The sequence below is a fragment of the Bos indicus genome, chromosome 24 (genome assembly GCF_029378745.1).
Source record: "Bos indicus isolate NIAB-ARS_2022 breed Sahiwal x Tharparkar chromosome 24, NIAB-ARS_B.indTharparkar_mat_pri_1.0, whole genome shotgun sequence".
NCBI lineage: Eukaryota > Metazoa > Chordata > Mammalia > Artiodactyla > Bovidae > Bos > Bos indicus.
This window is the reverse complement of record NC_091783.1, coordinates 44,928,648-44,956,497: the sequence shown is the minus strand read 5'-3', so window position 1 is coordinate 44,956,497 and position 27,850 is coordinate 44,928,648. Positions and strand designations below refer to the sequence as shown.

At 43.7% G+C, this 27,850-nt stretch overlaps 1 protein-coding gene across 6 annotated transcripts in view; it reads right to left on the bottom strand.

Moving 5' to 3' along the window:
* Positions 1–27,850, bottom strand: part of SETBP1 (SET binding protein 1) — a 409,906-nt gene that overhangs the window by 110,185 nt on the left and 271,871 nt on the right. For all 6 annotated transcript variants that reach the window (XM_070778561.1, XM_070778557.1, XM_070778560.1 and 3 more), the window contains one exon: positions 7,546–11,002. In XM_070778561.1, coding sequence (XP_070634662.1) covers positions 7,546–11,002 — 3,457 coding nt within the window. The remainder of the gene's footprint in view (positions 1–7,545; positions 11,003–27,850) is intronic.

Here is a 27,850-nt window from a genome sequence, read left to right as displayed (position 1 = left end):
TATGCTTGACTCCACTTTCTCCCATCACCATCCCACCATCTCCATGCTCTAAAAGACTCTTCCATCCTTAAAAAAATGCCAAACAGAAGAATTTCCTGGTTCCACCTTTCCACCAGCACTGAAAATACGGCAGTGGCTTACCCTCATTGGACAGCCCAGCATCTTCTCTATGATTTCCTGATGGTCCTTATAGTCTAAGTTGCATCTATTTTCCTCCCCTAGGTTATTCAGGGGAGAAGGCAATGGCAACCCACTCCAGTACTCTTGCCTGGAAAATCCCATGGACAGAGGAGCCTGGTAGGCTGCAGTCCATGGGATCACTAAGAGTCAGGCATGACTAAGCAACTTCACTTTCACTTTTCACTTTCATGCATTGGAGAAGGAAATGGCAACCCACTTCAGTGTTCTTGCCTGGAGAATCCCAGGGACAAAGGAGCCTAGTGGGCTGCCGTTTGTGGGGTCGCACAGAGTCGGACACGACTGAAGCGACTTAGCAGCAGCAGCAGCAGGTTATTCAGGAGAGCCTCCTGATTGTACCCTCTTTGAGGGCAAAACCATGGAGTTACTTAATGCTTTTTTTACTATGATTCATTAATAGTAAAGCATCCTTGAACTACTCTCCCAGGACTGTACAAACCCATGCATATACTAGACACTAAATTAATAATTTAAAAAATGTCCCTTGTCTTTATTAGTTCCTCTTCAATTCAACTACTTTGTGTGAAGTGCTATATTGGCACATGTTTAAGCCATGATGAACTGTTCAGCCTTATTGCTTATTTGTTTACAGAGTGAAGACATGGTTTTCTGGAGGATCCTTCCAAAGGCACTATCCTTATCATGGACCAGTGACAGGCTAGCCTTTGGAAGGCATGCTTTACTGATTTTTCTGGCCAAGAAAAGCTCCGTGTTGTATCAAAGCCAAGTCTGTCAAAATTGTGACTTCTCTGTAGATGGCTCAGATGGTAAAAAATCTGCCTGCAATTCAGGAGACCCGTGTTCAATCCCTGGGTCAGGAAGACCCCTAGAGAAGGAAATGGCAACCCACGCCAGTATTCTTGCCTGGAGAATCCCATGGACAGATGAGCCTGGCAGGTTACAGTCCATGGGGTGGCAAAGAGTCAGACATGACTGAGCGACTAACACTTTCACTTTCTGTACCTACACCTGAATCTTCATAACTCTCCAAAGCCACAGAGGTATACATAAAATATTCCAAAAGGATGGGGGAAAGTTTGCCAACTGTTGGAAGATAAATGGCCTGGAGACTCCATGCTCCAAAGGCAGATTGCTGGATTTCTGGTTCAACGTAGCAAAAGAGATGCTATTTTCTTTTTTTCATTGTCAGAAAGTTATGGGTCACAACATTTAATTTGATTAATTCCTGGTTTCCAAAAGGAAACCTTAGGAGGAACTGTGGGAGGCTCAATAAAATAAGTATGTGCAATTGTGAAGACAGAAAAGGAAAAAAAAATTACTTCCATCACAGTCCACAAAGATCGTTTCCAGTCCCAAACATGGGTCCCCAGAGATAGCCTGGAAACAAATTATTGTCAAAGAGATGCTTACCTTTTACAACAGCTCACAGTGAAATAAAACATATAGCTTAACATCTCTCCCACACTCACCTTTCTCTTGCTCTCTTTTCTCCTTTTATTGTCTCTCTCTCTCGCTTCCCTTTCTTTCTGCCTGATGCTAAACTTCGCATTCTGAGCCCTTCTACCAATTATTGGGTAAGTCGCTTGTCCTTCCTAAACCTCAGTATTCTCATAAGCAAAATGAAGTGTTTATACTATATTAGTACTCTTTTACTTCTAAGTGTGACTACAGGCACAAGTTTGCTCAATCTGCTCTCATACAATTGGTCGTATTAGTGCTCTAACTTATTTAGTTCCAAGATGATGACTGTGGTTTCAGCCTGCACAATGAACAAGTGAATTTGTTGGTATAATTATGAGGTCTCATCTTTTGGAAAAGTGAGATCAAATGGTTAAGTGAAGTCACTTGAGCCAAAGATGAAAGGGATGTCACATAGGTTAAGACATGGGCCAGAAGAATCTGCTTTGAAACTTCACTGAACAGCTAATTAATTGGTCAACTTGGCTATAATGTGGGCATTTTCTCTTTAACTGCACAATCTGGTGCGTGTATGTGCTCCAATTCCATTGTATAAATTCGAGACTCCTAGACTATCGTGTCTGGTCAGAACCCTTATTGTCCTAGTATTACTTGGGAAAACTGTGAGTAAAGAAGATCTTTCAGCTGGTTAGCAGAGGAGACAAGACTGAGGCAGGTACTCATAAGCTCACTAAGCCACACAGCAACCATTTGCTAATTAATCTTTCACTTCCTCCCACAGGATGACCTAGAATTCAACTTGGATTGAGGTCAGACAGACCACACTTCACCAGTTTTCCATTTTTTACTCTTCCTTCTTTCCTGGTTTTAACTTTCTCCTCCCATGAGTCCTCTTCTTCCATTTCAGGTTTAGAAAACTTTCCACACACATGTTTCTTTTGTACGGTTTTCATGACATTTTGTCCATGTGGTTAATATTCCCTCATCTGTATGACTGATTGGAGGAGGCTTCTGTATTATTTTTGGCTTGGGCATCCATTTCCTGCCCGTGACTGACAACAGAGACTGCCTCCCGAAATGACCACAGTGCCTATAAGAGGAGCTGACAGAGGGCAAGACAGAGCCACAAGAAGAAGTGGAGTCACCCAGGCTCAAAGGAATTCAGCTACCTACATGGCAGGCCTCTGATATCTGAGACGTGAGCTAAGAATGAATTCTCAGCATCCGTTCATCATGGGGAAAGTACTTGACCCTGGGGACTCACCTTGATTAAGAATGGCATTGGACTAAGAGGTAATAGGTATAAACTTAACTCTCCTCACTGTTTCTCCAATATCTGATGGGAGCCTGGACAGCAGCAGTCAAAATATCTGAAGCCCCTGGCCTAACTTTACATCAAAGTATGCAAAGATTGTTTTCACCAAGAGGTTGAAACAGGAAGAACATCATTCACACTAGAGACTTCTTCCACTGCCTCAGGAGAACTTGGCTCCGAGAGCATATAGCATTATCTGAATATGCATTGTCATCCTTGGACAGGTTTGCTCTCTGGAATGTGCCGCATGTCAGCGTGCATGAGACGGTGGTGCCTGGTGAGACGGCAGCCCAGATGAAGCTTTTCCCAACTCTGAGAGTCTGTGCAGTTCACCTTCCCACTATTTATCCATTATTTGGCTCCAGGCAAGCATTTTTATAGGTGAAGATTTACCAGATGGTGTGCATTTAGAAAATAGGTCAAAAGAGTCACTGCCTTTTGAAACCAAAGAAGCAGTAGGACAGGAGTGAAATAGAGGAAAAAGGTGAAGAGTCTGTGTAACTTTCCAGCTCTAGGTATGTGGTAAGGGGGCTAACAAGACAACACATCTATATACTGGGGCAGGGGGATGGAGAACGAATGACTTTCCAAGCAGAAAAGAGGAAATGAAGTGTGCAACTGCTGCACAGTCTCTAATTCCTCTCTCCAGAATGGTAATGACTTCCATTTGGGCTTCCCTCATAGCTCAGTTGGTAAAGAATCCACCTGCAATGCAGGAGACCCCAGTTCGATTCCTGGGTCGGGAAGATCCCCTGGAGAAGGGATAGGCTACCCACTCCAGTTTTCTTGGGCTTCTCTTTCGGCTCAGCTGGTAAAGAATTTGCCACAACCCGGGAGACCTGGGTCTGATCCTTGGGTTGGGAAGATACCCTGGAGAAAGGAAAGGTTACCCACTCCAGTATTCTGGCCTGGAAAATGCCATGGACTGTATAGTCCATGGGGTTGCAAATAGTCGGACATGACTGAGCGACTTTCATGCGTATCAGTTCTGATCTCAGGGTCCTCTTTTCACCTTGCTCCTGAATTTGGTCCTCAACAGGGTAAAGAATGGCATTTATATTTATGCCGTATCAATTTTGGAGAAGACTAGATCATGTGAAATTGAACATTAAGAAGCTGTGGAAATGAGCCACATGGAGAAGGAAGAGGTGGAAGAAGAGAAGGTGTGGAAGGACAGATGCTTATTTTCTAAACATGACCTTCAGTACCATCTAGCCAAACAGATACCTTGATTTGGATAAAGTCCTGAAAATCTTAATGCTTCAGTGTCATCTCTTCTGTCTCCCAGCTTTTAATGGGACTTGGTACTCTTTGGAGTGTATTACATTAAGGTGAATGCTTTGGGTTCCAAGTGCTAAGGACACTTTTTCCCTGATGTTTCAGGGGTTCAGGAATAGAAGGGGCATTTAAAATATCAAGGAGAGGCCATGGTTTAGAAGGAAAGGGAATGATAGGGAATCTGGTCTGTTCCAATAAGGTATTCATCAAGATGTGTAGGGACAACAGGTATAACTATGCAGACCCATAAGCCACTAACAATTAAGATTCATGATAATGTTCAGAAAAAAGGCTCATACAACACAAAACTAAGCACAAGCAGTGGCAAAAATACCTCAGGGAACTGGATTTTAGCAAGGACAGAAGTGGAAACCTTGTCAGCATACATGTTTCCAGGCTGATATTTAGTCAAGTTTAGGCCATAAGAAATCCTCTTTCATTGGCTGGGAGCTAAATCAAGGGATGTCTTCTTGTTTTAATTACTCTCTTATGCACTCATCACATAATCACTGTGCAGATGCCCTAGGGGAAGGCATGTAATCAGAGGATAGATGAGATTCTGAGAGGAAGGGTGGTGGTGAGATATAGGCACACTGACTGGGGACCAGGCCCTGTGTTCTAGACTTGGCCTTAACTAGCTGGGTGACATGCAGCTGAGTTGCAATGCAGAGGGCAAAGCCCTAGGCTTAGAATTAAAAGTGACAGTTTTTCTGAACCTGATCAGGTCACTTGATCTCTGAGCCTCAGTGTCCTGTTTCATAAAATGGAAATGCAAGTATTTCTCTTCTAAGATTGCAGGAAGGGCACTCTAAGAAATACATGTAAAATGGCTTTAAGAATTGAAATATGCCATACAAAAGAGATCTGGCCCAATTCTTTGAGTTACAGGTTGGCAGATAGTACCCCCAAAGAGGTAGGATATCATGCCTAAGGTCATAACAGAGTTGGGTGCAGAACTCGATTTCCAGGCTGAATCTAGCTTTCTGTGGCTAGCTGCAAAACAATAAGAAGTTGAGGAAGGAGAGGGAGAATTTTAAATGAAGTAACAACCAACTTGTGAATACAAATACAAAGAGTTGTGTGTGGCTACAGTGTGGCTGCCCTCAGATGCAGGGCCCAGAGATAAACCTCTAGCTGGCAAACTTAAGCCAGAGCCCACCTGTAATACAGTTGAAACATGCAGAAGTCCCCGTAAGACTGCCGAGAACCCTAATGTAACAGCGGCTGGTTTTAGCTTCTGAGACCTTGTTTCTCCGGAGAAGGCAATGGCAACCCACTCCAGTACTTTTGCCTGGAGGGTCCCATGGATGGAGGAGCCTGGTAGCCTGTAGTCCATGGGGTCACTAAGAGTCGGACACGACTGAGCGACTTCACTTTCACTTTTCACTTTCATGCATTGGAGAAGGAAATGGCAACCCACTCCAGTGTTCTTGCCTGGAGAATCCCAGGGATGGGGAAGCCTGGTGGACTGCCGTCTATGGGGTCACACAGAGTCGGACACGACCGAAACGACTTAGCAGTAGCAGCTTAGCAGACCTTGTTTCTCAGGTCTGTTAAGTTAGGATTCTTGCTTGCAGGTTCTCAGCAATAACATACCATTATTGTTTTCTAACTAAACAATGCTAAGAAAATAGAAATAAGAAAGCTCTTTGCTCATGGCAAGTTCAATTCCACCACATTGTAAGAGAAAGTAAGAATATGTCTCGTGAAAATTTAATCTTTTAGCAACTCTTGTCTGTGTGTATTAGTTGCTCAGTTGTGTCCAGCTCTTTGTGACCTCATGGACTGTAGCCTGCCAGGCTCCACTGTCCATGGAATTCTCCAGGCAAGAATGCTAGAATGGGTTGCCATTTCCTTCTTCGGGGCATCTTCCTGACCCAGGGATCAAACCTGGGTCTCCTGAATTGCAGCGGATGCTTTAGCATCTGAGCTACTAGGGAAGCCCAACTCTTGTTTGGATGGGCTTAATTTAGGCTTTGCACAAAAAATAAGCACCTTCAATAAAGTCTGATGATCAGAAATGGGGAAACCCAGAAGAGGACATCTATCTGGGCAGACATGAAGTGTGGGCCATTCATCCCCTTCGGCAAATGCAGGAGACATGACTGCTAACTGGTCTCTTCATTAAGCAAGGACAACATCTACCACAAGAGCAACTCACAAGCTACTGGCAATTTGGGGCAATCTTTAAGTGGCTTCCAACTCATAGCCATATTTCCTCCTGAAATCTGCTGGCCTGGAAAACGTCTCTAATCCTCATGAATAGATTGCCTTCAGTTTCACTAATGTGACTCCCTGTGAAGGGGGAGGATGAGCAAGGAATAAGCACCATACACAAAGGTCAAACAGTACACTCAAATCTTATCAGGAACGATCAGTCCTCGAAACTAGGCTTTGGTCAGAGAGTTTGTCTGACCTAAGGAGTTTTGACTCTTTTCCTAGTAAATAACTACTCTGTTCTACAGGAGTCTTACCATCTGTGTGACATATAGACAGGGGCAAAGGGATATATGCGTAGAAGTGCGAGGCTTCTGTGGCAAGGAAGGTTTACGTGGGTGGGCACATTAGCAAGGAAATTCTGCCAGCAACTGACAAGGAATGAGCAACCAGACTTCAGTTTAGAGATTAGTGGGCAAATCCCAACCCCAGTGGATGTGCCAAGAGACACGGTGGCAAAGTCCCGCAGAGGCAGGAAACTCATGGTGCTGACAGCCAGGTTCTGCCCCGGCCACACCTTTATGCAGGGAAATGACAGGTCAAGGCTCCACTTGAAGGGTCTACAAAGGGATGCTTATCAAATGCCCATGGACAAAGAGAGGAAAGCACGGTCTTGGTCTGTGGCTTCCTTACCACGTAGCCTTCAAGAGTCACTGGTCATTAGCTTCCAATGGCTCTGCTATAGATGTTTCAACCTAGGCTGTGTGACAGCTAGAGCTAGCATGTCAGATAAACTAGATATTCATTTGCATCTAGCTCTGACATTCCTGGGATCTTGTTGGTATTCCTAGTGAGTTTTACAGGATTTACCCAACTCGCAAATTCACCACCAGATCAGATGAGGACCTAGGCACCATATTGTTCATTAAATGCATAAAGGTAGGTGGTATGGATGTAATCTAGGCAGCTACTGCGGCTGCCTCTGGGCCCACAGTCCTCAGGCAATGGTGCCCAAAGAGGCAAGACAGTAAATACTGAGTAAACAGGCAAAAAAGGTACAGCAGACTCCAATGTACAAGAAGACCCACTGTCATACGGCTTCTACCTCTCTGCAAACTAGTGAGTGCAATAATGTGCCGAAGACAGCGACTGCTGAATGGCAGGGCCCAGCAACCGAGTCACAGCAGAGTCCAAGCGTGAAGAAAATTCGGCCTTACCTGGAGATACGGAGGAGTCGTAGGGACTTCTCTCCTTGCGGTTCATCTTGAAGGCTTGGATGTCCTTTTCCCTGTACGTTCCAAAGCCTTCGTAGCTCCTCCTTTTACTCGCACTCACGTCACTGTCCCACTTGTCGTTCGGAGGGTTCATCTCGCTGAACACGTCCAGGCTCTCCGGTCTCGCGCCGCCCCCGTCCCCACCGTTGCCAGAGTACCTTTTCGCACAGGAGTCCGCAGGCTCGCTGCTCAAGTCACCTTTGTCCTTGGCCTGCGTCCAGTGCTGGGCATCCGAAAGTGACAGTGTAGACAAGGTGTCCACCTCAAAGTTGTTCTTGGACGCTTTGTGGCTGGCTTCACTGTGCTGATGCTTCTGCTTCTCCTTATGCTTGTTTTTCTCACTCACCAAGGAGAGCTCTTTGTCTGCGCTGCTCAGCCGCTCGCTCAGGATGTGGCTGGAGAAGCCAGTGGCTTTGCCTGCGAAGAGACCACTCAAGTTGTCGTGGGTCCCCAGGAGCCGGTCTTCCTTGTGCTTATGCTTATGTTTGTGTTTCCTCTTGTGGAGCCGACCGCTGGACAGACTGGCGCTGCCCACCTTGGGAGGATTCAGGGATGGCTGCCTGTCACCAAGGCCCATGCCCACGGGCCCCTGCAGGTGCACTCCGTGCTTTGCTTTATGCTTAGCTGTACCAGACATCTTCACGTGGGAGCTTGTGTGGAACTGAGGTGGTGGCACTGTGGGCCTCATGAACGGGGACGCTGCTCCGAGCGTGTGTGACAGGTACACAGGAGCTGGGTACTGACTGTAATAACCAAGGTTCATCATAGGCATTGATGTGTAAGGCATTCCATAGGGTGCATAGTAACTTCCACTGGGAATAGGGTAGCTGAACCCTTGTAAAAAAGGCACCTTTGTCATGGTGTCATTGGTTTTTGCAGGCCTACCACGCTTCTTCTTTGACTTTAAGTCTGAAGTCCTACGAAGATAGAGCAACGGGTCATACTGGATATATGGCACCGGGTAATAGTGATCAAAATTAATCCGAAAAATGCTGGGATACGGATTCTCGTGGTAAAAGGTATAACTCCGGTGGGAGATCCTGAACACCTGGAACTTTGTGATGAGCTCTTCTAGGTCCGCCAGAAACTGGAGATCATCACGGTTTTGCAGGCTTTTCCGTTTCCTCTTGTGCTTTGGCTTCTTGAGGCTTTCGTGGGCCAGAAAGTTGTCCACGATGAGATGCTTCTGCCGGTGGCCATGCCGGTTCTTTGTGCTGGTGTCAGATGGGATGGCCTCCGGGTTGTCCAGGGAGCAGAAATCAAAAGAGTACCTCCGTCGGGATTCAGAACTCTTCTCTGCTTGGTCAGACGTGCTGTTGTTGTCTGTCCCAATGCCACTGTCACTCGGGATCGTCTCTTCACTGTGGGACTCGCTCACAGGGGACAGTGTTATCTCCTTGAGTGACCCGATCTCGCAAAGGTGTGACGGGGAGTTGGCCATCAGCCTGGGTGGAGACAGCTTCCAGGTCCCACTATGGATTCCCTTTTGGGTTTTGGTTGGAAGAGCACTGATGGGCTGGAGATTTGGCATAGTTTTCAACTCTGAAAAATTGGTTTCAGTGCTGGCGGGGCTCAGGTTGCCATTGGACCCACCCAACTGTGTCGAAAGTGGGTGCATAGCTGCTGGTGAAGACGCCACAAGTGACTGAAGGTTGGAAGGCACGGCGGGAACATCCGGCTGGCTAGAAACAGGCCTCGGGTGCTTGATGGCTGTTTTGGGTTCTTCGGATGGGGGTGGCAGCTCTGCCCTCGGCTTCCTGCCCCTTTTCTTGCCGATGTAGATGGTGCCCCTCTTGCTGACATTAATCTGCTTGCCCAGTTTGCTCTCGATCGCTGCTGCCCCAGGGCTGGTCTCCGGGGGAGCTTTGGCCTTCAGTGCTATGCTGCTGGAGCAGGACAAGATCTGGTTCAATATATTTTTCCTCTTGAGTGTTTTCATCTTATTAATAGTTTTGATGGTCTTCTTATCCAATACCCCAAGCTTTCCTACTTTTTTGTGAAATTTCATCTCGCTCATGGGTTTGTCCTCTCCTGGCACTAGTTGGGCCAACTTAGCTAAACTACGTCGTCTCTTTCTCTTCTTGGTGCCAGGAAACTCCCGACTGATGGGACTGACTGGACTGGTGGACGTCCCCTCATGAATTGTCTCAACCGTGAGCAAAGGCTGCTTCTTTGGTCGCCCCCGCTTCTTTTTGACTGGCGTGATCACAGTAAGACTGTCTGTGTTGGTGTAGAGAGGGCTGGATGGAGTGATGGGATAAGCAGACGGTGGTTCCACCATCAATTTATCGGAGGTGGCCATGACTGCCTCCCGAAGCAGACTGGTGGGTTTTGGTTTGCTGCACGTCCACCTCCGTTTGGCGGCAAATTTGGGGTGCTGGATTTCTGGCAGCTTTCTTGCAGAGTGATCTGTGCATGTTGGAGGCGTCATGACCATGGGTGGCTTTCTCTGCTTAGGTACACCTCCTGGGACAACTTTCTCAGCATTTACACCAGTTTCAAGGCCAGCTGAGGGGGACTCGTTCTCCATCATTTTACCCAACTTAGGGACACGGGGGTCTTTCTTATTACCCTCGGGGTTGGAAAATATCCTATTAACTACTTCACTGCTCATAGTGATTCCCGAAGTCAAGGCTTTCTCTGGCATGATCTTTTCCACCACTGCTTTGATGGACTGTCTCTTTTTCCTCTTATGGCTGCTTGGATCGAGGCAAGGTGCCTTGATAGGGATAGTAATCCGGACATGGCTTGAGTCATTTTCAGGATTACTGACGGAACTCACATTCTGCCTGGCTGGTGAGGCCTCTTGGGCATTATCTGCAGAGTAGCCTTCCCTTTTCCCTTCTGTACTGTCAAATGCTTTCTGAGCATTCTTGACCCAGTCTAGGTCTGAGTTTGGTATGGTTTGACTTATCACATCTTTTTTACTGGACTTTTTCTTGCTGCTTATAGTAGGTGGTTCAAGGGGCTCCTTTGTACTTCCTCCATCTTGATCTACCAAGGGCTGAATCCCACTGCACTCAGCAGAGCTGCTGGGTGGGGCTGGTGAGCTGTGGTTGCTTGGAGATGGAACCACACCTCCCAAGAGCAGATCTTTGTTACTGTTGGACAACTGATTCCATGTGCTCCCTGCACTGCCTTTCTTACCCTGGGCCTTTGCAAAGGAAGCCATGGGCTCAAGAGCTGGGATCTTGCTGGTGCTTGCAGTTTCTCTGCCAGACTCTGGACTGATGAAGCAATTCTGAGTGGCAGGTCCATTGTCAGAGTTGGTGGACCAGTCCATGTGGTTCTGGCTGCTGCTTTTTTGCTGGTGCTTTGGTTTTAAGGTGTCACTGGTGAAATCCTGTGGGAGGCCTGGGTCATAGTGGAGAGCTGAGTGTTTCTGTGGCCGCTCATAAGCCTAAGGGTGGGTGGAATGGAGAAGGAGAGAGAGAGAAACAAAGATGAGCATGTTGAAACCATTTAAAATTTCATATCAAAGGCTTAATTATTTATAAGTTGGAAATAGCCACCTTTAACACCAGAATGCTTTGTGGAGGTATATTTTTCAGTTTCTTTAGTAAAAATATGTTGCATTGATTTTTGAACATTAATAAGGATGCTTTAATCGTTGCCTTTCTCACCTTAAGTAACAGGATCTGTCTTGGTTTAATGCAATCTCAAGAACAAGAACTATTTAGAGATGGGAGGTCCTCTAAAGGTCCCACAGTCCAGTGCTTCCATTTTCCAAATGAAGAGGCCAAAACTTCAACCATCGAGAGTCCTGCCCAAGGTGGCAGAGTTCAGGAGAGCATCTTAACTTCTCAACAACCTGTGCTCATTTCCATAACTCCAGCTGCAGCTTATTTCTGCCCCGGCTTCTCCTCAAACACACATGGTTCCCTATTGCAGTTTGTGTCTGTTGGGAGTTTATCCTGGAGTACGGCATCTCCGCACTCAAACAAGCAGCTCATTAGGGACCAAGAAGGAGAAAGAGCACAAGTTGAGAAATTAAGAGGGGAAGTTGGTTGTGAAGTATGGGGTTTGGAAAAATCTGGTTTTCGTGAAACAGAATGAAAGTCTAAACCCAGTGTTGCTTACTTTGCCCCCAGAAATGACAGAGCTGCATTGAGACAATCCTCTGGCAACACAAAAGTCAAGGGAGGAAAAGTAAGCAACTCAGGGGTGAACTGTGGCTCCTTTAGAGTGGCAAAAGGACTGTCCTCCGTTACCAAATCCCACTTTAGCTTGGGCCTTTGCTACATGAGTTGTTCTCATCCCAGTTCTGGCACCTTATCATTTTAAGGACCTTGTCTTTTTACCAACTTATTACTTGAAATGATAATATTGTCTGTTGTTTCAAGACTGTGATATATTTTCCTAGTGGTTTGGTTTTAAAAATAAATAAGACTTAATTTTCTTCCAAAAAAAAAAGAAAAAAGAGGGGAAGTTGGATGACTGCGACTGCATGGGGGAAAGGGGCCTGTCAAATGTTTTCATGTTTTCATGAAACAATGTATCTCATCTTTGTTGTACTTATCATAGTTTTAAATTTACATTTGATTTTTGTGCTAATTTAATTAATGCCTGTTTTCCTTTCTAGCCTGTGTATACCATCACAGAGATACCAAGCACAGTACCTGGAAAATAGTAGGCACTCGATAAACATTTATTGAATAAATGAGGGAAGACCGATTTTACTATGGGTAATCCATTTTGTCATTAGTGAGATTACTGTATATTGCTACATATTGTCTGCAGACACAGTTACCCTCTCCAGCCCTATTTCTTCTGCCATTCCTTCTGCATGCACCATTGTCTCTCCTGAAGACACCTATCACAATCCTTATAATGCAATGTGCTATTTTTTGTGTACTTTTATGTCTTCTCCTAGACTGGAAGTATTTTGAAGTCAGAGATGCTCTCATTTATCCTTTTATCCCCAGTATCTACTACAAAGCAAACCACCCAGAAAGTTCTCAATAAATGTTTGTTGAATGAACAAACAAAATGATATTTAAGATGCCTATTACCACGACAAAATACATGGCCACACACAAAAGACAATAAGCCACCAATCACTCATTTCATAATGGCTCATAATGAAACTGGAGTTCTCAGATGCATTAAATGTTGAACAAAAGATCCTTCCCAAATACTTAAGGACTAAAGATACTTGAATGGTAACTCCCCCTCAAAGCAATTTTTACTGTTAGCTCTCTTCCATCTCCCATTAATTGTTTCACTTTCCAATTAACTCTGCCTTTGGGGAAACCCATGTGACAGTCAGGAGGGTGGATTTCACTCTGGCAGTTGAAAGGTGAGGCCTGCTCACTTACACTCAGGGCAGACCAGCTGAAAGTAAGCAGTTAAGCATGCCTGGCTCCCAGTGCCTCCATCTGGACACTGCCGGATCCCATTGTTTCTACCATTTCAGCTGCAATTTGCCCTGCTGGGAGAGCTTGGCAATCAAAGGGCAGGGTGGACAAAAGGGAAGCACAACAAAAGATCAGCGGTAATGGGGGAAATGGTGCTTTAAACCTGGTGCTCAGATGGCTGCAGTCAAGGGGCAAAGAGGACTGAGGAGGACTGCTTTTTAAGGGGTGCAGGAGAACAAGGCTTTCCTTCCAGCAGTGGCTGATGGCTATATCCAGTTGCATTTCATAAAATCCCATTTCTTCATCTGTCAGCCATGACAGATTATATACACAATGGTGAGGCTGTCAGTTCCAATATGTCCTTCACTGAGAATTGAGCACTTACTCCATTGAGACAGAGATGGACATGGCAAAACGGGCTTTGAGCTCAGTTGCAGGGGTGCAAGCTCTCCCTCCCATCCTTCCCCAGCTGTCTGGGGGATATTATCCCATATAGAGGGTTTTGACTGGGGCCTTTATTAATCCACAGAGCACATGTTTCCGTTTCCCCTTCAGACTGTAGATTTTTTTCTGGGGGATCAGACTTGAATCTTTTATGGACTTTATACCACCCTCAGTCCCCAGCACGGCTATCTCTGAAATGGTTAGCAAATAAGGGAAGAGCTGATGCTATTCTATATTGGGCTAGATTATTTTTACGGAAAACTTTTAATACAATCAAGTTCAGCATGACTCTTGGTTGCTTCCCCATCCCCACAGATTGACTGTGGAACTCACAGTCATTCTGAAGGTCTGGCTTCCTTTTTATATGTGCTTTCCATGTACATTGAGTCTAGGCCAAATGTTCATCAGGGAAATACCATTTTGAAAACACTAGACAGATTTCTCTCCTACAGGATGTGTTTATGGAAGCATGTCTGTCATGCGAAAAATTACTTTATAAAGTAGATACTATACCCTCCCCCACAACCAATGTATAAATTAACTTATATAAATTTAAATTTTGTACAAGTCAGATTTCTTTTTAAAGAGCATTTTATTTTTTTACATAATTTAAAAAACAAGCATTAAATCACTGCATAAAAACTTAAAAATCTATGAAAATGGAATAAAGGAGCCTTATCTCAGGGTTATCTAAAGCAAGTCCCAATTTTTGTCCCAATAAGAGGATAACATGATGATTCTGGCCTGAGGAAAATCATATAACTCATCAAAAATCAAGCATGACTTTGTGGTTGACAAACGACACTTGGGTTAGCTGTATTTGTGCTACTTTTTGCTGACACCAGTAATTTTAATGTGCTATCTGTGAGATATTTTGCTTTTACATGAACAGGAAGATGTGCCTGGGTATAAGGGAATGAAGGGAGCTTTATCTCTTATTTTGGCACTTGGTACTTCTCAAGATGTGGTCCTGGATCCCTGCATCACAGCCAGCTAAGGTTCTGGTTATTAATACAAATTCCTGGGCCCTGCTGCAGATATACTCATTGGCCATCTCCCAGGGTGGGACTAAGGAATGTGCATTTTAACATGCTCCTCAGATAATTCTGAAACATAATTGAGTTGTAAAACCACTCATCTAATGTTTTAACACCGTAATTCCTCTGGGGTGGGGCTCTTATGTGGTTGCTATGACATTCACAGCACTTTTTGGTGGTAAATATGCAGAGCTACTACAGGCCTGTTAGGATATGTAGTTTGGCACCACTGAGCATTCCTGATTGCTCTCTGAGCTCTTTGTAATTCACATAGTTAGAAACTCTTAACACAGTCCATTCTCTGTTCAGGTTTTCCAAGTGTACTGCACAGTGAGCAGAAGAGTCAATTATATGGGTGGGTGAGAATCCTGTCCTTCCAGAAAGAACTGGGTATGCAGAGGTTCATGACCTCCCACCCTGGGATTTCTATTTCCCCATCTCATCCAAGCCAACCTCAGAGCTCTGGGAATCCCAGCATTCCACCCCTGAGGCTTGAAGCGAGTGCTCAAGCCTGAGCAAGAGGTGAGTGTGGGAGAAAAGGAATGCAACCCCACACTGTCTGATTCAAGGTTCTCAACCCTGGCTGCATGTTAGAATCATCCAGGAAGCTTTGTAAAGAGTACCACAGCTCGGATTTGACTCAGGCCAATTAAGTCAACATTCTAGAGGTCGGACCTGAACAGTAGTACATTTTTCAAAGCTCTCAGCTATCCCAATGCACAGACAGAGTTGAGAACTACCAGATTATATCAAAGACAGGGGTCTGGGTTAGGGACTAAAGAGGCTCTGATATTATCAGGAGATGTTCCAGCTCAGTGGTTTTCAAATGTGTTCCACAGAGTCCCAGGATTTTGTAAAGATATTTCTGAATTGTAGCCAGTGAATTGGGCAACAGAGAGGCTCCAGACCATTCTTTTAACCCTCAATTGAACAGAGCAGCCATGCAAAGGATTTCATTTAAGAGAAAGGAGGTGGAGAGAGATGGTTCTGTCATTTAAGAAAAGACTGAAAATTACCATTTTGGCACATGAATAGGAGGAATGCACATGCCAGCTTCCACTGAACTTGCTCTCAAAGCATCTCTCCTAAGCCCAGTTTGTTCTGCATTTGTGAATGGTAGGTAGAGAAGAATGTCAACTAAGTACCTGATTTAAACCATGGCTTTATGATCCTCTGAATTCAGAGAATTCCATGAATTCTCTGTGTCCCTTCAAAATTCCTATGTTAACATCCTAACTCCCAGTGTCATGGTATCAGGAAATGGGGCCTTTGGGAGCACAGTGTTGGATTAGGTCATGAGAGTGGAGACTTCATGAAAGGGATTAATGCTGTTATAATAAAAGAGACCCCAGAGGGTTCACTTGTCCTTCACCATGTGAGCACACAGGGAAGAGGGCCATCTATGAATCAGGAAATGGGCTCTCTCCACACACTGAATCTGCCAACACCTTGCTCTTGGAATTCCCAGCTTCCAGAACTGTGTGAAATAAATTTCTGTTTTTACAAGCCACTCCATCTACGGTATTCTGTTATAGCAGCCCAAACAGACTAAGACAATGGAACATAGAAAAGCCCCTAAGTGCACATGACGTTTCCAATTATATATATACAGTTCTCATTTCCTGCCACGTGAATTGCCCTCGGAAGTTACCTTAATGTGGTTCCCATAGGAACCATTCTTGATTTGCTATTTGGGGGCCATGAATGATATTGAAGTACTCTATTTATTGGGGGTGATAACAGCTTACACAAATACAGAGGCCGCTCTCATATGTTTCCTTTCGTACACAGTAATTCTATGTAATTAAAAATGATTGCTGACTTGTTTCTAACCATAATGGCATTAATAAGTATTAGACTTGACTTTGCTATGGAAATAAACATAAAACTATAAAATACATGAAACAACTATTTTCAGACATTGGGCAACAGGTAATATAAGCTGTGATTCTAGATAGAAGGGAAACTTAAGAGGCTCTGCCGTATCCCTAGTTTTCTGCCAAGAAGAACTTTCTAAACCTAGGCACAGGGAAGTGGAACCCAGAGAACTATGGGTAGAGGAAATAGAGATCATAGTTTGAGACTCTTGAGGGGACTAGAATCTGGGGTCAGGGTACCTGAGAAGAGGGACTGGTGTAGAAAAGTAACCCTGGAAACCTTAATAGAAATACCCTACATTTTTGGCCAAACTTTAACTTGCACTTGAGGGCAAGACTCCATGAAGCACAGCAGATATATGTTATCGGGGACTGAATGTTGCTAGAGTTCTAAGGTCACATAATATTAGGCAATCTTGCATTTCTGACTAGTCAGAATGGGGAGACTTTAATAAATATCCCAGACAGGCAGCTGATATCCCAGGAATAGTTCTCCTTAAGTGTAGGGTTACTTGAACCCTAGAATAAAAGCTAGCAAAGTCTAAAAAGAATCCTTAATAAGATAAAGCTAATCTCCCAGTAAATTAACTATCAAGCAAAACAAAAGTCAAACTCTTTACAGGAAAATTGTAAAATCTAGAATCTTTACAATATACTATCTACAATTTCCAGGACACAATAAAAAATATTAGACAGGCAATGAGGCAGATAAATATGACCTGTAACCAGGAGGGTAGATATAAATCCAAGGTCCTCAAAACAGCCATTATGCAGATGGCCTAATATTAAGGAAAAGATTGGAACAACTGATAAACATATGGGAAGTCTCAGCATAGAGAGGGCAACTGTACCAAAATAACAATGAAATTATAAATCGGAAAAATACAATATCTGAAATGAAAAATTCTCCATGGGCTTAACAACTTACAGGACATAGTAGAAGAGAACCTCAGAGAACATGAAGAAAAGACAGCAGAAATTATCTAAATTGAAAGGTTCATGAAGTGAGGGAGGGAGATTTAAATAAAAGAACAAACAAACAAACAAAGAAATAGCACTTCACTGACCTATAGAAAAGTATCAAGTGGTCTAACATACATAAAATTAGAATCCCAGTAGATAGGGCATCGGAGAAGGCAATGGCACCCCACTCCAGCACTCTTGCCTGGAAAATCCCATGGACAGAGGAGCCTGGTGGGCTGCAGTCCATGGGGTCGCTAAGAGTCAGACATGACTGAGCGACTTCACTTTCACTTTTCACTTTCATGCATTGGAGAAGGAAATGGCAACCCACTCCAGTGTTCTTGCCTGGAGAATCCCAGGGACGGGGGAGCCTGGTGGGCTGCTGTCTATGGGGTCGCACAGAGTCAGACACGACTGAAGCGACTTAGCAGCAGCAGCAGATAGAGCATAACGCATGTGGATTCATATAGGTAAGAAGTTCAACAAATCCCAAGCAGAGTAAGCACACACAAAAAACTACATCTAAGTACATTGTAAACAAATTGATGAAGACCAAAGAGAAAATGTTAAAAGCAACGGAGAAAAAAGACACATTATATACAGGGAAATAGTGACAAAAATAATGTCTGACATTTTATCAATAAAGATCAAGCCAGAAGACAATCAATACCTTTAAAGTATTAAAACGAAAATAAAGTCAACTTAAATTTTTCTAACCCAAGAAAGCATTCTTCATATCTGAAGCCAAAATGAAGATATTTTCAGATAAATAAAAAGTGAGGAAATTCACTGCTGGTAGACTTGAATTGTTTTTGTCGTTTAGTTGCTAAACTGCATCCGACTCTTTTACGAGCCAACAGACTATAATCCACCAGGTTCCCCTGTCCATGGGATTTCCCAGGCAAGATCACTAGAGTGGTTTGCCATTTCCTTCTCCAGGGAATCCTCCTGACCCAGGGATGGAACATACATCTCCTGCATTGGCAGGCAGATTCTTTACCACTGAGACACCAGGGAAGCCCAGATCTGAATTATAAGAAATGTAAAAGGAAGTTCCTTAGGGTAAAGCAAAATAACACCAGATAGAAACTCAGATCTACATGAATGAATGAGGAACATGGAAATAGTATATATGAGGGCATATAATTTAACACCTATACTTGGTCTTAAAATCTTTAAAAGGCCTGCTTAAAGTGGAGGTATTAACAATGTATCATGAAGTTTATGACTTTTATAGAAACAAAATGTAAAACAATAAAACAAAGGGCAAGAGAAGGGTATATGGAAGTATACACTTGTAAGGTACTTATATTTGAAGAAATACACATTAAATACAAAGACACAGTTTAAAAAGATGGAACGAGACACACCACACAAACATCAAATTTTAGAATGCTGGAGTGACTCAATTAATATAGTGCAAAACGGCCTTCAGAACAGAGAGTATTACCAGAGATAATTAAGGACATTTCAAAATAAGAGAGTCAATTCATCAAGATTAAACAATAATCCTAAATTTGTTTGCACCTCGTACAGATATACGTGAATCAAATATTGGAAATAAAAACTAAGAGAATTAAAGGAAGAAATAGACTACTGTAATTAAAAGGATTTAACACTCTTCTTTCAGTAATTGCTAGAGCAAACTGACGTAAAAAAACAAATTGAAAAAAATATACAGAAAATTTGATCAATGTTCTCAACCAACTTAACCTCACACAATGGCAAAATATCTTCAGCCAAATATACTGGATCACAAAAGGAGTAGGAATGGACAGGGAGCACATATGAATGTCCTCAAACATCATTTGAAGCAAGAACATGTCAATTAAAACCACAACTAGATATGACTAAACCCCAAGTAGGATCAGTTCAGTTCAGTGCAGTCACTCAGTCGTGTCTGATTCTTTTCGACCCCATGGGCTGCAGCACGCCAGGCCTCCCTGTCCATCACCAACTCCTGGAGTTTACCCAAACTCATTCCATTGAGTCAGTGATGCCAGCCAACCATCTCATCCTCTGTCATCCCCTTCTCCTCCTGCCTTCAATCTTTCCCAGCATCAGGGTCTTTTCAAATGAGTCAGTTCTCTGCATCAGGTGGCCAAAGTACTGGAGTTTCAGCTTTAGCATCATTCCCTCCAAAGAAATCCCAGGGCTGATCTTCAGAATGGACTGGTTGGATCTCCTTGCAGTCCAAGGGACTCTCAAGAGTCTTCTCCAACAGTTCAAAAGCATCAATTCTTGGGCACTCAGCCTTCTTCACAGTCCAACTCTCACATCCATACATGACCACTGGAAAAACCATAGCCTTGACTAGATGGACCTTTGTTGGCAAAGTAATGTCTCTGCTTTTTAATAAGCTGTCTAGGTTGGTCATAACTTTTCTTCCAAGGAACAAGTGTCTTTTTATTCCATGGCTGCAGTCACCATCTGCAGTGATTTTGGAGCCCAGAATGATAAAGTCCAAGTAGGACAGTTAACATTAAAAATACTGAAGATGACCAGTACTGATAAAGGTATGGACAACTGAAACGCTCATCCATTGCTGGAGGGAATGCAAAATGGTACCACTTTGGAAGCTGTTTTGGTCATGCCTTTTAAAGCTAGAAATACTCTTCCCTTGCTGTTGTTGTATAGTTGCTCAATCATGTGCAACTCTTTGCAATCCCATGGACTGCAGCATACCAAGCTTCCCTGTACTTCACAATTTCCTGGACTTTGCTCACACTCATGTCTATTGAGCCGGTGATGCCATCCAACCATCTCATCCTCTGTCATCATCTTCTCCTCATGCTCTCAATCTTTCCCAGCATCAGGGTCTTTTTCAATAAGTTGGCTCTGCATCAGGTGGCCAAAGTATTGGAGCTCCAGTTTCAGCATCAGTCTTTCCAATGATATTTGGGGTTGCTTTCCTTTAGGATTGACTGGTTTGATCTTGTTGTTGTCCAAAGGACTCTCAAGAGTCTTCTCCAGCACCACAGGTGAAAGCATCAATTCTTCAGCGCTCAGCCTTCTTTATGGTTCAAATCTCACATCCACACGTGACTACTGAAAAAACCATAACTTTGACTAAACTGACCTTTGTCGGCAAAGTGATGTCTCTTCATTTTAATACACTGTCTAGGTTTGTCATAGATTTTCTTCCAAGGAGTGAGCTTCATTTAATTTCATGGCTGCAATCACTGTCTGCAGTGATTTTGGAGCTCAAGAAAATGAAGTCTGTCACAGTTTTCATTGTTTCCCCATCTATCTGCCATGAAAATGGGCTCAGATGCCAGGATCTTAGTTTTTTAAATGTTTAGTTTTAAGCCCGCTTTTTTACTCTCCTCTTTTGCCTTCATCAAGAGGTTCTTTAATTCTTCTGAGCTTTCTGCCATTAGGGTGGTGTCATCTGTACATCTGAGGTTATTGATATTTCTCCTTGCAATCTTGATTCCAGCTTGTGATTCATCCAGCTTGGCATTTCACATGGTGTACTCTGCATATAAGTTAAATAAACAGGATAACAATATACAGCCTTGACGTACTCCTTTCCCAATTTAAAACCAGTCCATTGTTACATGTCTGGTTCTAACTGTTGGTTCTTGACTTGTATACAGGTTTCTCAGGAGACAAGTAAGGTGGTCTGGTATTCCCATCTCTTTAAGAATTTTCCAGTTTGCTGTGATCCACACAGTCAAAGGCTTCAGCACAGTCAATGAAGCAGAAGTAGATGTTTTTTCTGGAATTCCTTTGCTTTTTCTATGATCCAATGGAAATTGGCAATTTGATCTTTGGTTCCTCTGACTTTTCTAAATCCAGCTTGTACATCTGCAAGTTCTCAATTCATGCACTATTGAAGCTTAGCTTGAAGGATTTTGAGCATTACCTTGAGAGCATGTGAAATGAGCACATTGTGCGGTAGTTTGAACACTCTTTGGCACTACCCTTCTTTGGGATTCAATACGAGAGACCTGGGTTCAACCCTTGGGTCAGAAAGATGCCCTGAAGAAGGAAATGGCAGCCCACTCCAATATTCTTGCCTGGAAAATCCCATGGACAGAGGGGTCTGGCGGGCTACAGTCCATAGGGTTGCAAAGGGTTGCACATGACTGAGTGACTAACACTTTTCACTTTCTTTAGGATTGGAATGAAAACTGACATTTTCTACTCCTGTGGCTACTGCTGAGTTTTCCAAATTTACTGGCATATCGAGTGCAGCACTTTCACAGCATCATCTTCTATAATTTTAAATAGCTCAGCTGGGATTCTATCACTTCCACTAGCTTTGTTCTTACTAATGCTTCCTAAGGCCACTTAACTTCACGTTCTAGAATGTCTGACTCTAGGTGAGTGACCGCACCATCATGGTTACCCGAGCCATTAAGACCCCTTTTGTATAGTTCTGTGTAATCTTTCCACCTCTTCTTAATCTCTTCTACTTCTGTTAGATCCTTAATGTCTCTGTCCTTTATTGTGCCCATCTTTGCATGAAATGTTCCCTTGGTATCTCTAATTTTCTTGAAGAGATCTCTAGTCTTTCCCATTCTATTGTTTTCCTCTATTTCTTTGTGTTGCTCACTTAAGGAGGCTTTCTTATCTCTCCTTGCTATTCTTTGGAACTCTGTATTCAGTTGTGTATATCTTTCCCTTTCTCCTTTGCCTTTCCCTTATCTTCTTTTCTCAGCTATTTGTAAGGCCTCCTCAACCATTTTGCCTTCTTGCATTTCTTTTTCTTAGGGATGGTTTTGGTCACTGCCTCCTGTACAGTGTTAAGAAACTCTGTCCATAGTTCTTCAGGTTCTCTGTCTATCAGATCTAATCCCTTGAATCTATTTGTCACTTCCACTGTATAATCATAAGGGAATTGATTTAGGTCATACCTGAACGGCCTAGTGGTTTTCCCTACTTTCTTCAATATAAGTCTGAATTCTGCAATAAGGAACTCATGATTTGAGCCACAGTCAGCTCCTAGTCTTGTTTTTGCTGACTGTATAGAGTTTCTTCATCTTCAATTGCACAGAATAAAATCAATGTGATTTTGGTATTGGCCATCTGGTTATATCTATGGGTAGAGTTGTCTCTTTTGTTGTTGGAAGAGGGTGTTTGCTATGACGTTCTCTTGGCAAAACTTTGTTAGCCTTTGCCCTGATTCATTTTGTACTCCAAGGTCTAACTTGTCTGTTACTCCAGGTATCTCCTGACTTCTTACTCTTGCATTCTAGTCCCCTATGATGAAAAGGACATCTTTTTTTGTTAGTTCTAGAAGGTCTTGCAGGTCTTCATAGAATCATTCAATTTCAGCATTAGTGATTGGGGCATAGACTTGGATTACTTGATGAAGAACAGTTTGCCTTGGAAGCAAATTGAGATCATTCTGTCGTTTTTGAGATTGATCCCAAGTACTGCATTTTGGACTCTTCTGTTGAATATGAGGGCTACTCCATTTCTTCAGAGGGATTCTTGCCCACAGTAGTAGATAAAATGGTCATCTGAATTAAATTCGCCCATTCTCATCCATTTTAGTTTACCGTTTCCTAAAAATGTTGATGTTCACTCTTGCCAACTGCTGTCTGACCACATCCTTTTACCTTGATTCATGGACCAAACATTCCAGGTTCCTATGCAATACTGTTCTTTACAGCACTGGACTTTACTTTCACCACCAGACATATCCACGACTGGGTAGAGTTTCCGTTTTGGCTCAGACTCTTCATTATTTCTGTAGCTATATCTCCACTCTTCCCTAGTGGCGTATTGGACACCTACCAACCTTGCGGTTTTCATCCTTTAGTGTTGTATCTTTTTGCCTTTTCATACTGTTCATGGGGTTCTCGAGGCAAGAATATACTCTATGACTGAGCAACGCCACTCCTGTGCATTTACCCAAGATATGAAAACATGTATCCATAAACAGACTTTTACAAAAACTTTAGAGCAGCTTATTCAGAGTACCTGGAAACAGTCTGGGTGTCAATCAGCAGAAGAACACACAGACTCATCAATGCAAAGAACAAAGTTTGGATATATTCCACAATATGGATACGTCACACACATGAATTATGCAGAGTGAAAAAAGCCAGACTCCAAAAAAGTACATACTGTATGATTTCATTTATGTAAAGTTCTAGGACAGGTAAAACTAATCTATTACGACATAAATGAGAACAGTGGATGCTTGAAGTTGAGTGGGATTGGGAAAGGACAGGAGGAAAGTTTCTAGGGATAATATACATATTTTATATCATGATAAGAGTGTGAGTTACACAGCTGTGTGCATTTGTCAAAACTTTTTGAACTGTATACCTAAGATGTATATATTTCCGTATATGTAAAATTTACCTGGATTATGTAAAAGAAAATACATCAAACAAAGAATTACAAAGAGCACTCTGTCACACACACACACACACACAAAGCCACTCAGGAGAATTCAGGGACACTTTCTTTCCAGTGAACACCTAGGCAGCCAGTGGGTAGTGTTGCCCTACCACAGAGTGCCCTATCACTCTCTCTTTGCTCAGGGACAGCTGAAGGAGCTGACGCCAAACAATGGAGCCTGAATTAAGCAGACAGGTGCCTGTGGCTTTTGCAGGCCACATTCTCTCCTTTCCTCATCCTTGCTAGATTCCCTGACCTGGGCCAACAGGTAGAAAGATGAAGCCTGCCTCCATCCCAGCCACAAATCCACCTTTTTTGAGGTAAGAAGGAAGCTTGACAAGAACCTGCTCACAAATCAAAGTTAAAGCTGCCCCGCCTCCTCTGTAAATCATGTGAGATCCATCTGGGTAATGACTCCTCCAGTGTAATTCCCTATTAAGAGGCTTTATCTGGAGAGATAAGCAGCTGGTTTCCGTGTCACTAATTGCTGTCTGCTGTGATTTTAAAACATCTGCACCATTGTGCTCTTCATTTTCATATTCTAATCACCCTGAAACTTGAAAAAGGTACATCATTGATTGTTTCTATGGGTTAATTAGTACACAGTCTCCTTGTAGAGACAATTTAGAGGCAGCCAGAACCTCAATCAGGAAGTTTGTTTTAAAAATTAATAACATCAGCAGTGGCTGGAGGGACTGTCACGTTCAGGGACATAGCAGGACTCTACTGATCTGGGAGCCACCCTTTGTTATGCTCCAAAGAGGAAGGAAGCCAACAGGGCAAGGGGCAGGAGAGCAGAGAGTGGCAGCAAGGGCAGCAGGAGAACGGACAGGCCCGTCCCCAGTGGACGCAGCCGCTGTCTCCACTGTCTTCCTCCCTGCTGCACCACCCCACTTCAACTAGCCTGAGTCACTTTCTTTCCCTGTCAGCACCAGTCAGGACTCTGATAAGTTAAAGAAAGTGAAAGTGAAAGTCACTCATTTGTGTCCGACTCTTTGCAACCCCATGGACTATACAGTCCATGGGATTCTCCAGGCCAGAATACTGGAGTGGGTAGCCTTTCCCTTCTCCAGGGGATCTTCCCAACCCAGGGATGGAACCCAGGTCTTCCACATTGCAGGTGGATTCTTTACCAGTTGAGCTACAAGGGAAATCCAAGAAAACTGGAGTGGTAGCCTATCCCTTCTCCAGCAGATCTTTCCAACCCAGGAATCGAACAAGGTTCTCCTGAATTGCAGGCAGATGCTTTACCAACTGAGCTATCAGGGAAGCCCAGGACAATGATGAGGACTGAACACAATAGCTGAAGGTGAGAGTGATTTGTTAAAACAATAAGAGCATGAGAGATGATCTCATTAAGTCCACTCATTGTTCTCCCCTCCCCCACGAAAGACCTGAACCATATAGAAGAGAGACACTGGAACCCTGAACTTCTCAAATTCAGGGTTTAAACTGCACATGATTCACCTGGGGGTCTGGTTAAAATGCAGAGTCTGATATAAATAGAAGATCTGGGGTGAAGCTGTGATTCTGTATTTCTAACAAGCTCCCAGGTGGTACCCAGGGTCAACCATTTGAGTTGTGCTGGTCCAGACTCTCTTTTCTCAAGTCTACGTGTGAGATCACTATTCCTGAAATCCAAGGGACAGCTGAGAGGCCACAGTGTGTGTGGGGAGGCTTGAGATCTACACAGGAGTCTAAATCCCAGGCTCACAAGTCCTGCGGCCTCTCCTATCTCAGCTTCCTCATCTAGAAATTAATAGCAGTATCCATGTCAAAGAAGATTTGAGAGGATTAGCAGTTGGTGAGCATCAAGTATTTAACAGTGCCTGGCCCTTAGTAGGTGCTATGTTAATGTAGCTATTACACTTACATATTTTTTCAATAAACTGCTTTTCTGAAAAGTAACATCCAGCAGAAATTTGGGATAGGGTAGAGACATTAACCAGGGAGAGCCTCATTTAATCTCAGATAGTGGAGAAGGCAATGGCACTCCACTCCAGTACTCTTGCCTGGAAAATCCAATGGACAGAGGAGCCTGGTAGGCTGCAGTCCATGGGGTCGCTAAGTGTTGGGCACGACTGAGAGACTTCACTTTCACTTTTCACTTTGATGCATTGGAGAAGGAAATGGCAACCCACTCCAGTGTTCTTGCCTGGAGAATCCCAGGGATAGAGGAGCCTAGAGGGCTGCTGTCTGTGGGGTCGCATAGAGTCGGACACGACTGAAGCAACTTAGCAGCAGCAGCAGCAGTGGAGTCTTGAATTCACTCATTCTCGAAGTCTGTTGCTACCCCTCCTCCAAATTGACCTGATGTTCAGAGTTCAAACTCTTCCTTCACAGCCTCCCTGGTGGTTACCTGACATATAGGGTCACAGTGGGCTTACTTCTGCACAAAATACATTGTTGCGTCTATAAATGTATGTGGGTGTGTGCTCAGTTGGTAAGTCGTATCCAGCTCTTTAGGACCTCATGGACTGTAGCCCTCCAAGCTCCCCTGTCCACGGAATTTTCCAGGCAAGAATACTAGAGTGGGTTGCCATTTCCTACTCCAGGGGATCTTCCTGACCCAGGGATTGAACCTGCGTCTCTTGCATATCCTGCATTGGTAGGTAGTTTCTTCACCAGTAAGAACTACCAGTGGTCCCCACTAAATCCACATTTCACCAAGCCTCTCTCCTGCAAGTCTGGGTCACAATTCTGGGCTAGAGCCCAGAGAGCTTTACTTCAGTCAAGTTTGATAAACACTGGTAACCTAAGGGTTTCTACTGGGAAGGGGTTAAGAACTGTACTCCAGGGTAGAGGAATAGCAGAGATCAGGCAGGAAAGGGCCCAAAGATTATATCTAGTTTTGCTTGTTAGAAGACAAAAAAAAACCTAAAAATGGAGAGGGCAGAAGAAAAGAAGTATTTTTCCCCTCTTTACCTCATGCTTTCCTTTTTATAAATCCATTTTACGGCAAAACTGGCGCTTTTTACCATTAGAGCAAAAATAACCATTGATGATAAATCAAGTAAAAAAAGTCACAAAGATGCTGAATTAGCCTGCAGATCCACCTTTTAAAGTTTCCCATAAACACTGCAAACTGCAAGCATTCGGCACATCTTTCATTTTGCACGAGTATCATTTGGATGGCAAGGGAAGCAGAGCGAAGGCAAGGGGCTAGCCTTGTGGGTGAGGGCTGAGGCCCAGAATCCTTTCTGCCCCTGGGGTGTGACCGTGTCCTAGGTGGTTGCCCACAGTGATGTCCCTGGTGTGGCAATCACGTGGGTCCCCATGTCAACCGATATTGACCACACTTGGAATCTCCAATTCAATTCATGCTCCTGAACTTTCTCTAGGAGGCTTCCTGTTGAAGGTAGTATGGCATCTGTCACCTGTGGACTGTCTTCTCTCTTTCTTTGAGAGACAGTGGAGCAGAACTGTGTAGCAGTGAGGAACACAGACTCTTGAGCTGAGATGACTGGGTTCCAATCTTACTCTATGACATTGGGCAAGTTGCTCCACCTGTCTGTGTCCCAATTTCCTTAGCTGCAGAACAGGGATGATAACACATTTATCTAGTAAGGTGAATGCTGCTACTGCTACTGCTACTGTTAAGTCGCTTCAGTCGTGTCCGACTCTGTGCGACCCCATAGACGGCAGCCCACCAGGCTCCCCCATCCCTGGGATTCTCCAGGCAAGAACACTGGAGTGGGTTGCCATTTCCTTCTTCAGTAAGGTGACTAGGTGAATCACATATGTCAACCTATGTTGGGCAGCTCATCCAGTGTCAAGTGCACAGTCAAGGCTATTCCAGTGCTCGCTCTGCAGTGGAGAATCCCAAGGGCATGCTCAGGCTCAGGCATCAGAAGGAACTCAGTTCAAATCCCAGCTTCACCTCATATAACCTGTGTGACCTGAGACTTGTTTCTTATCTTCTCTATTTCTAAAATGGGAGAAGTAACACAGCTGTCTAACAAGAGAATATTGGTAAAAATATTGTCATAGAACACACTGTGCGTGCTCAACAAATTCCAGTTATTACTAACATTATAATTTTATGATTATTAATTATTGGTGTCACCCTTCCCCTCCATCAGAGAAACTCAGTTCTCTCACAAGAGGGGTCAGGATACATGCCCCCTTTACTTCTAGTTATCCTCCTGGTATGAGTTCCAGCTCAGATTTCAGGGTGTGATGACAGGTCTGGGAGGAGGTTTCTGATAAC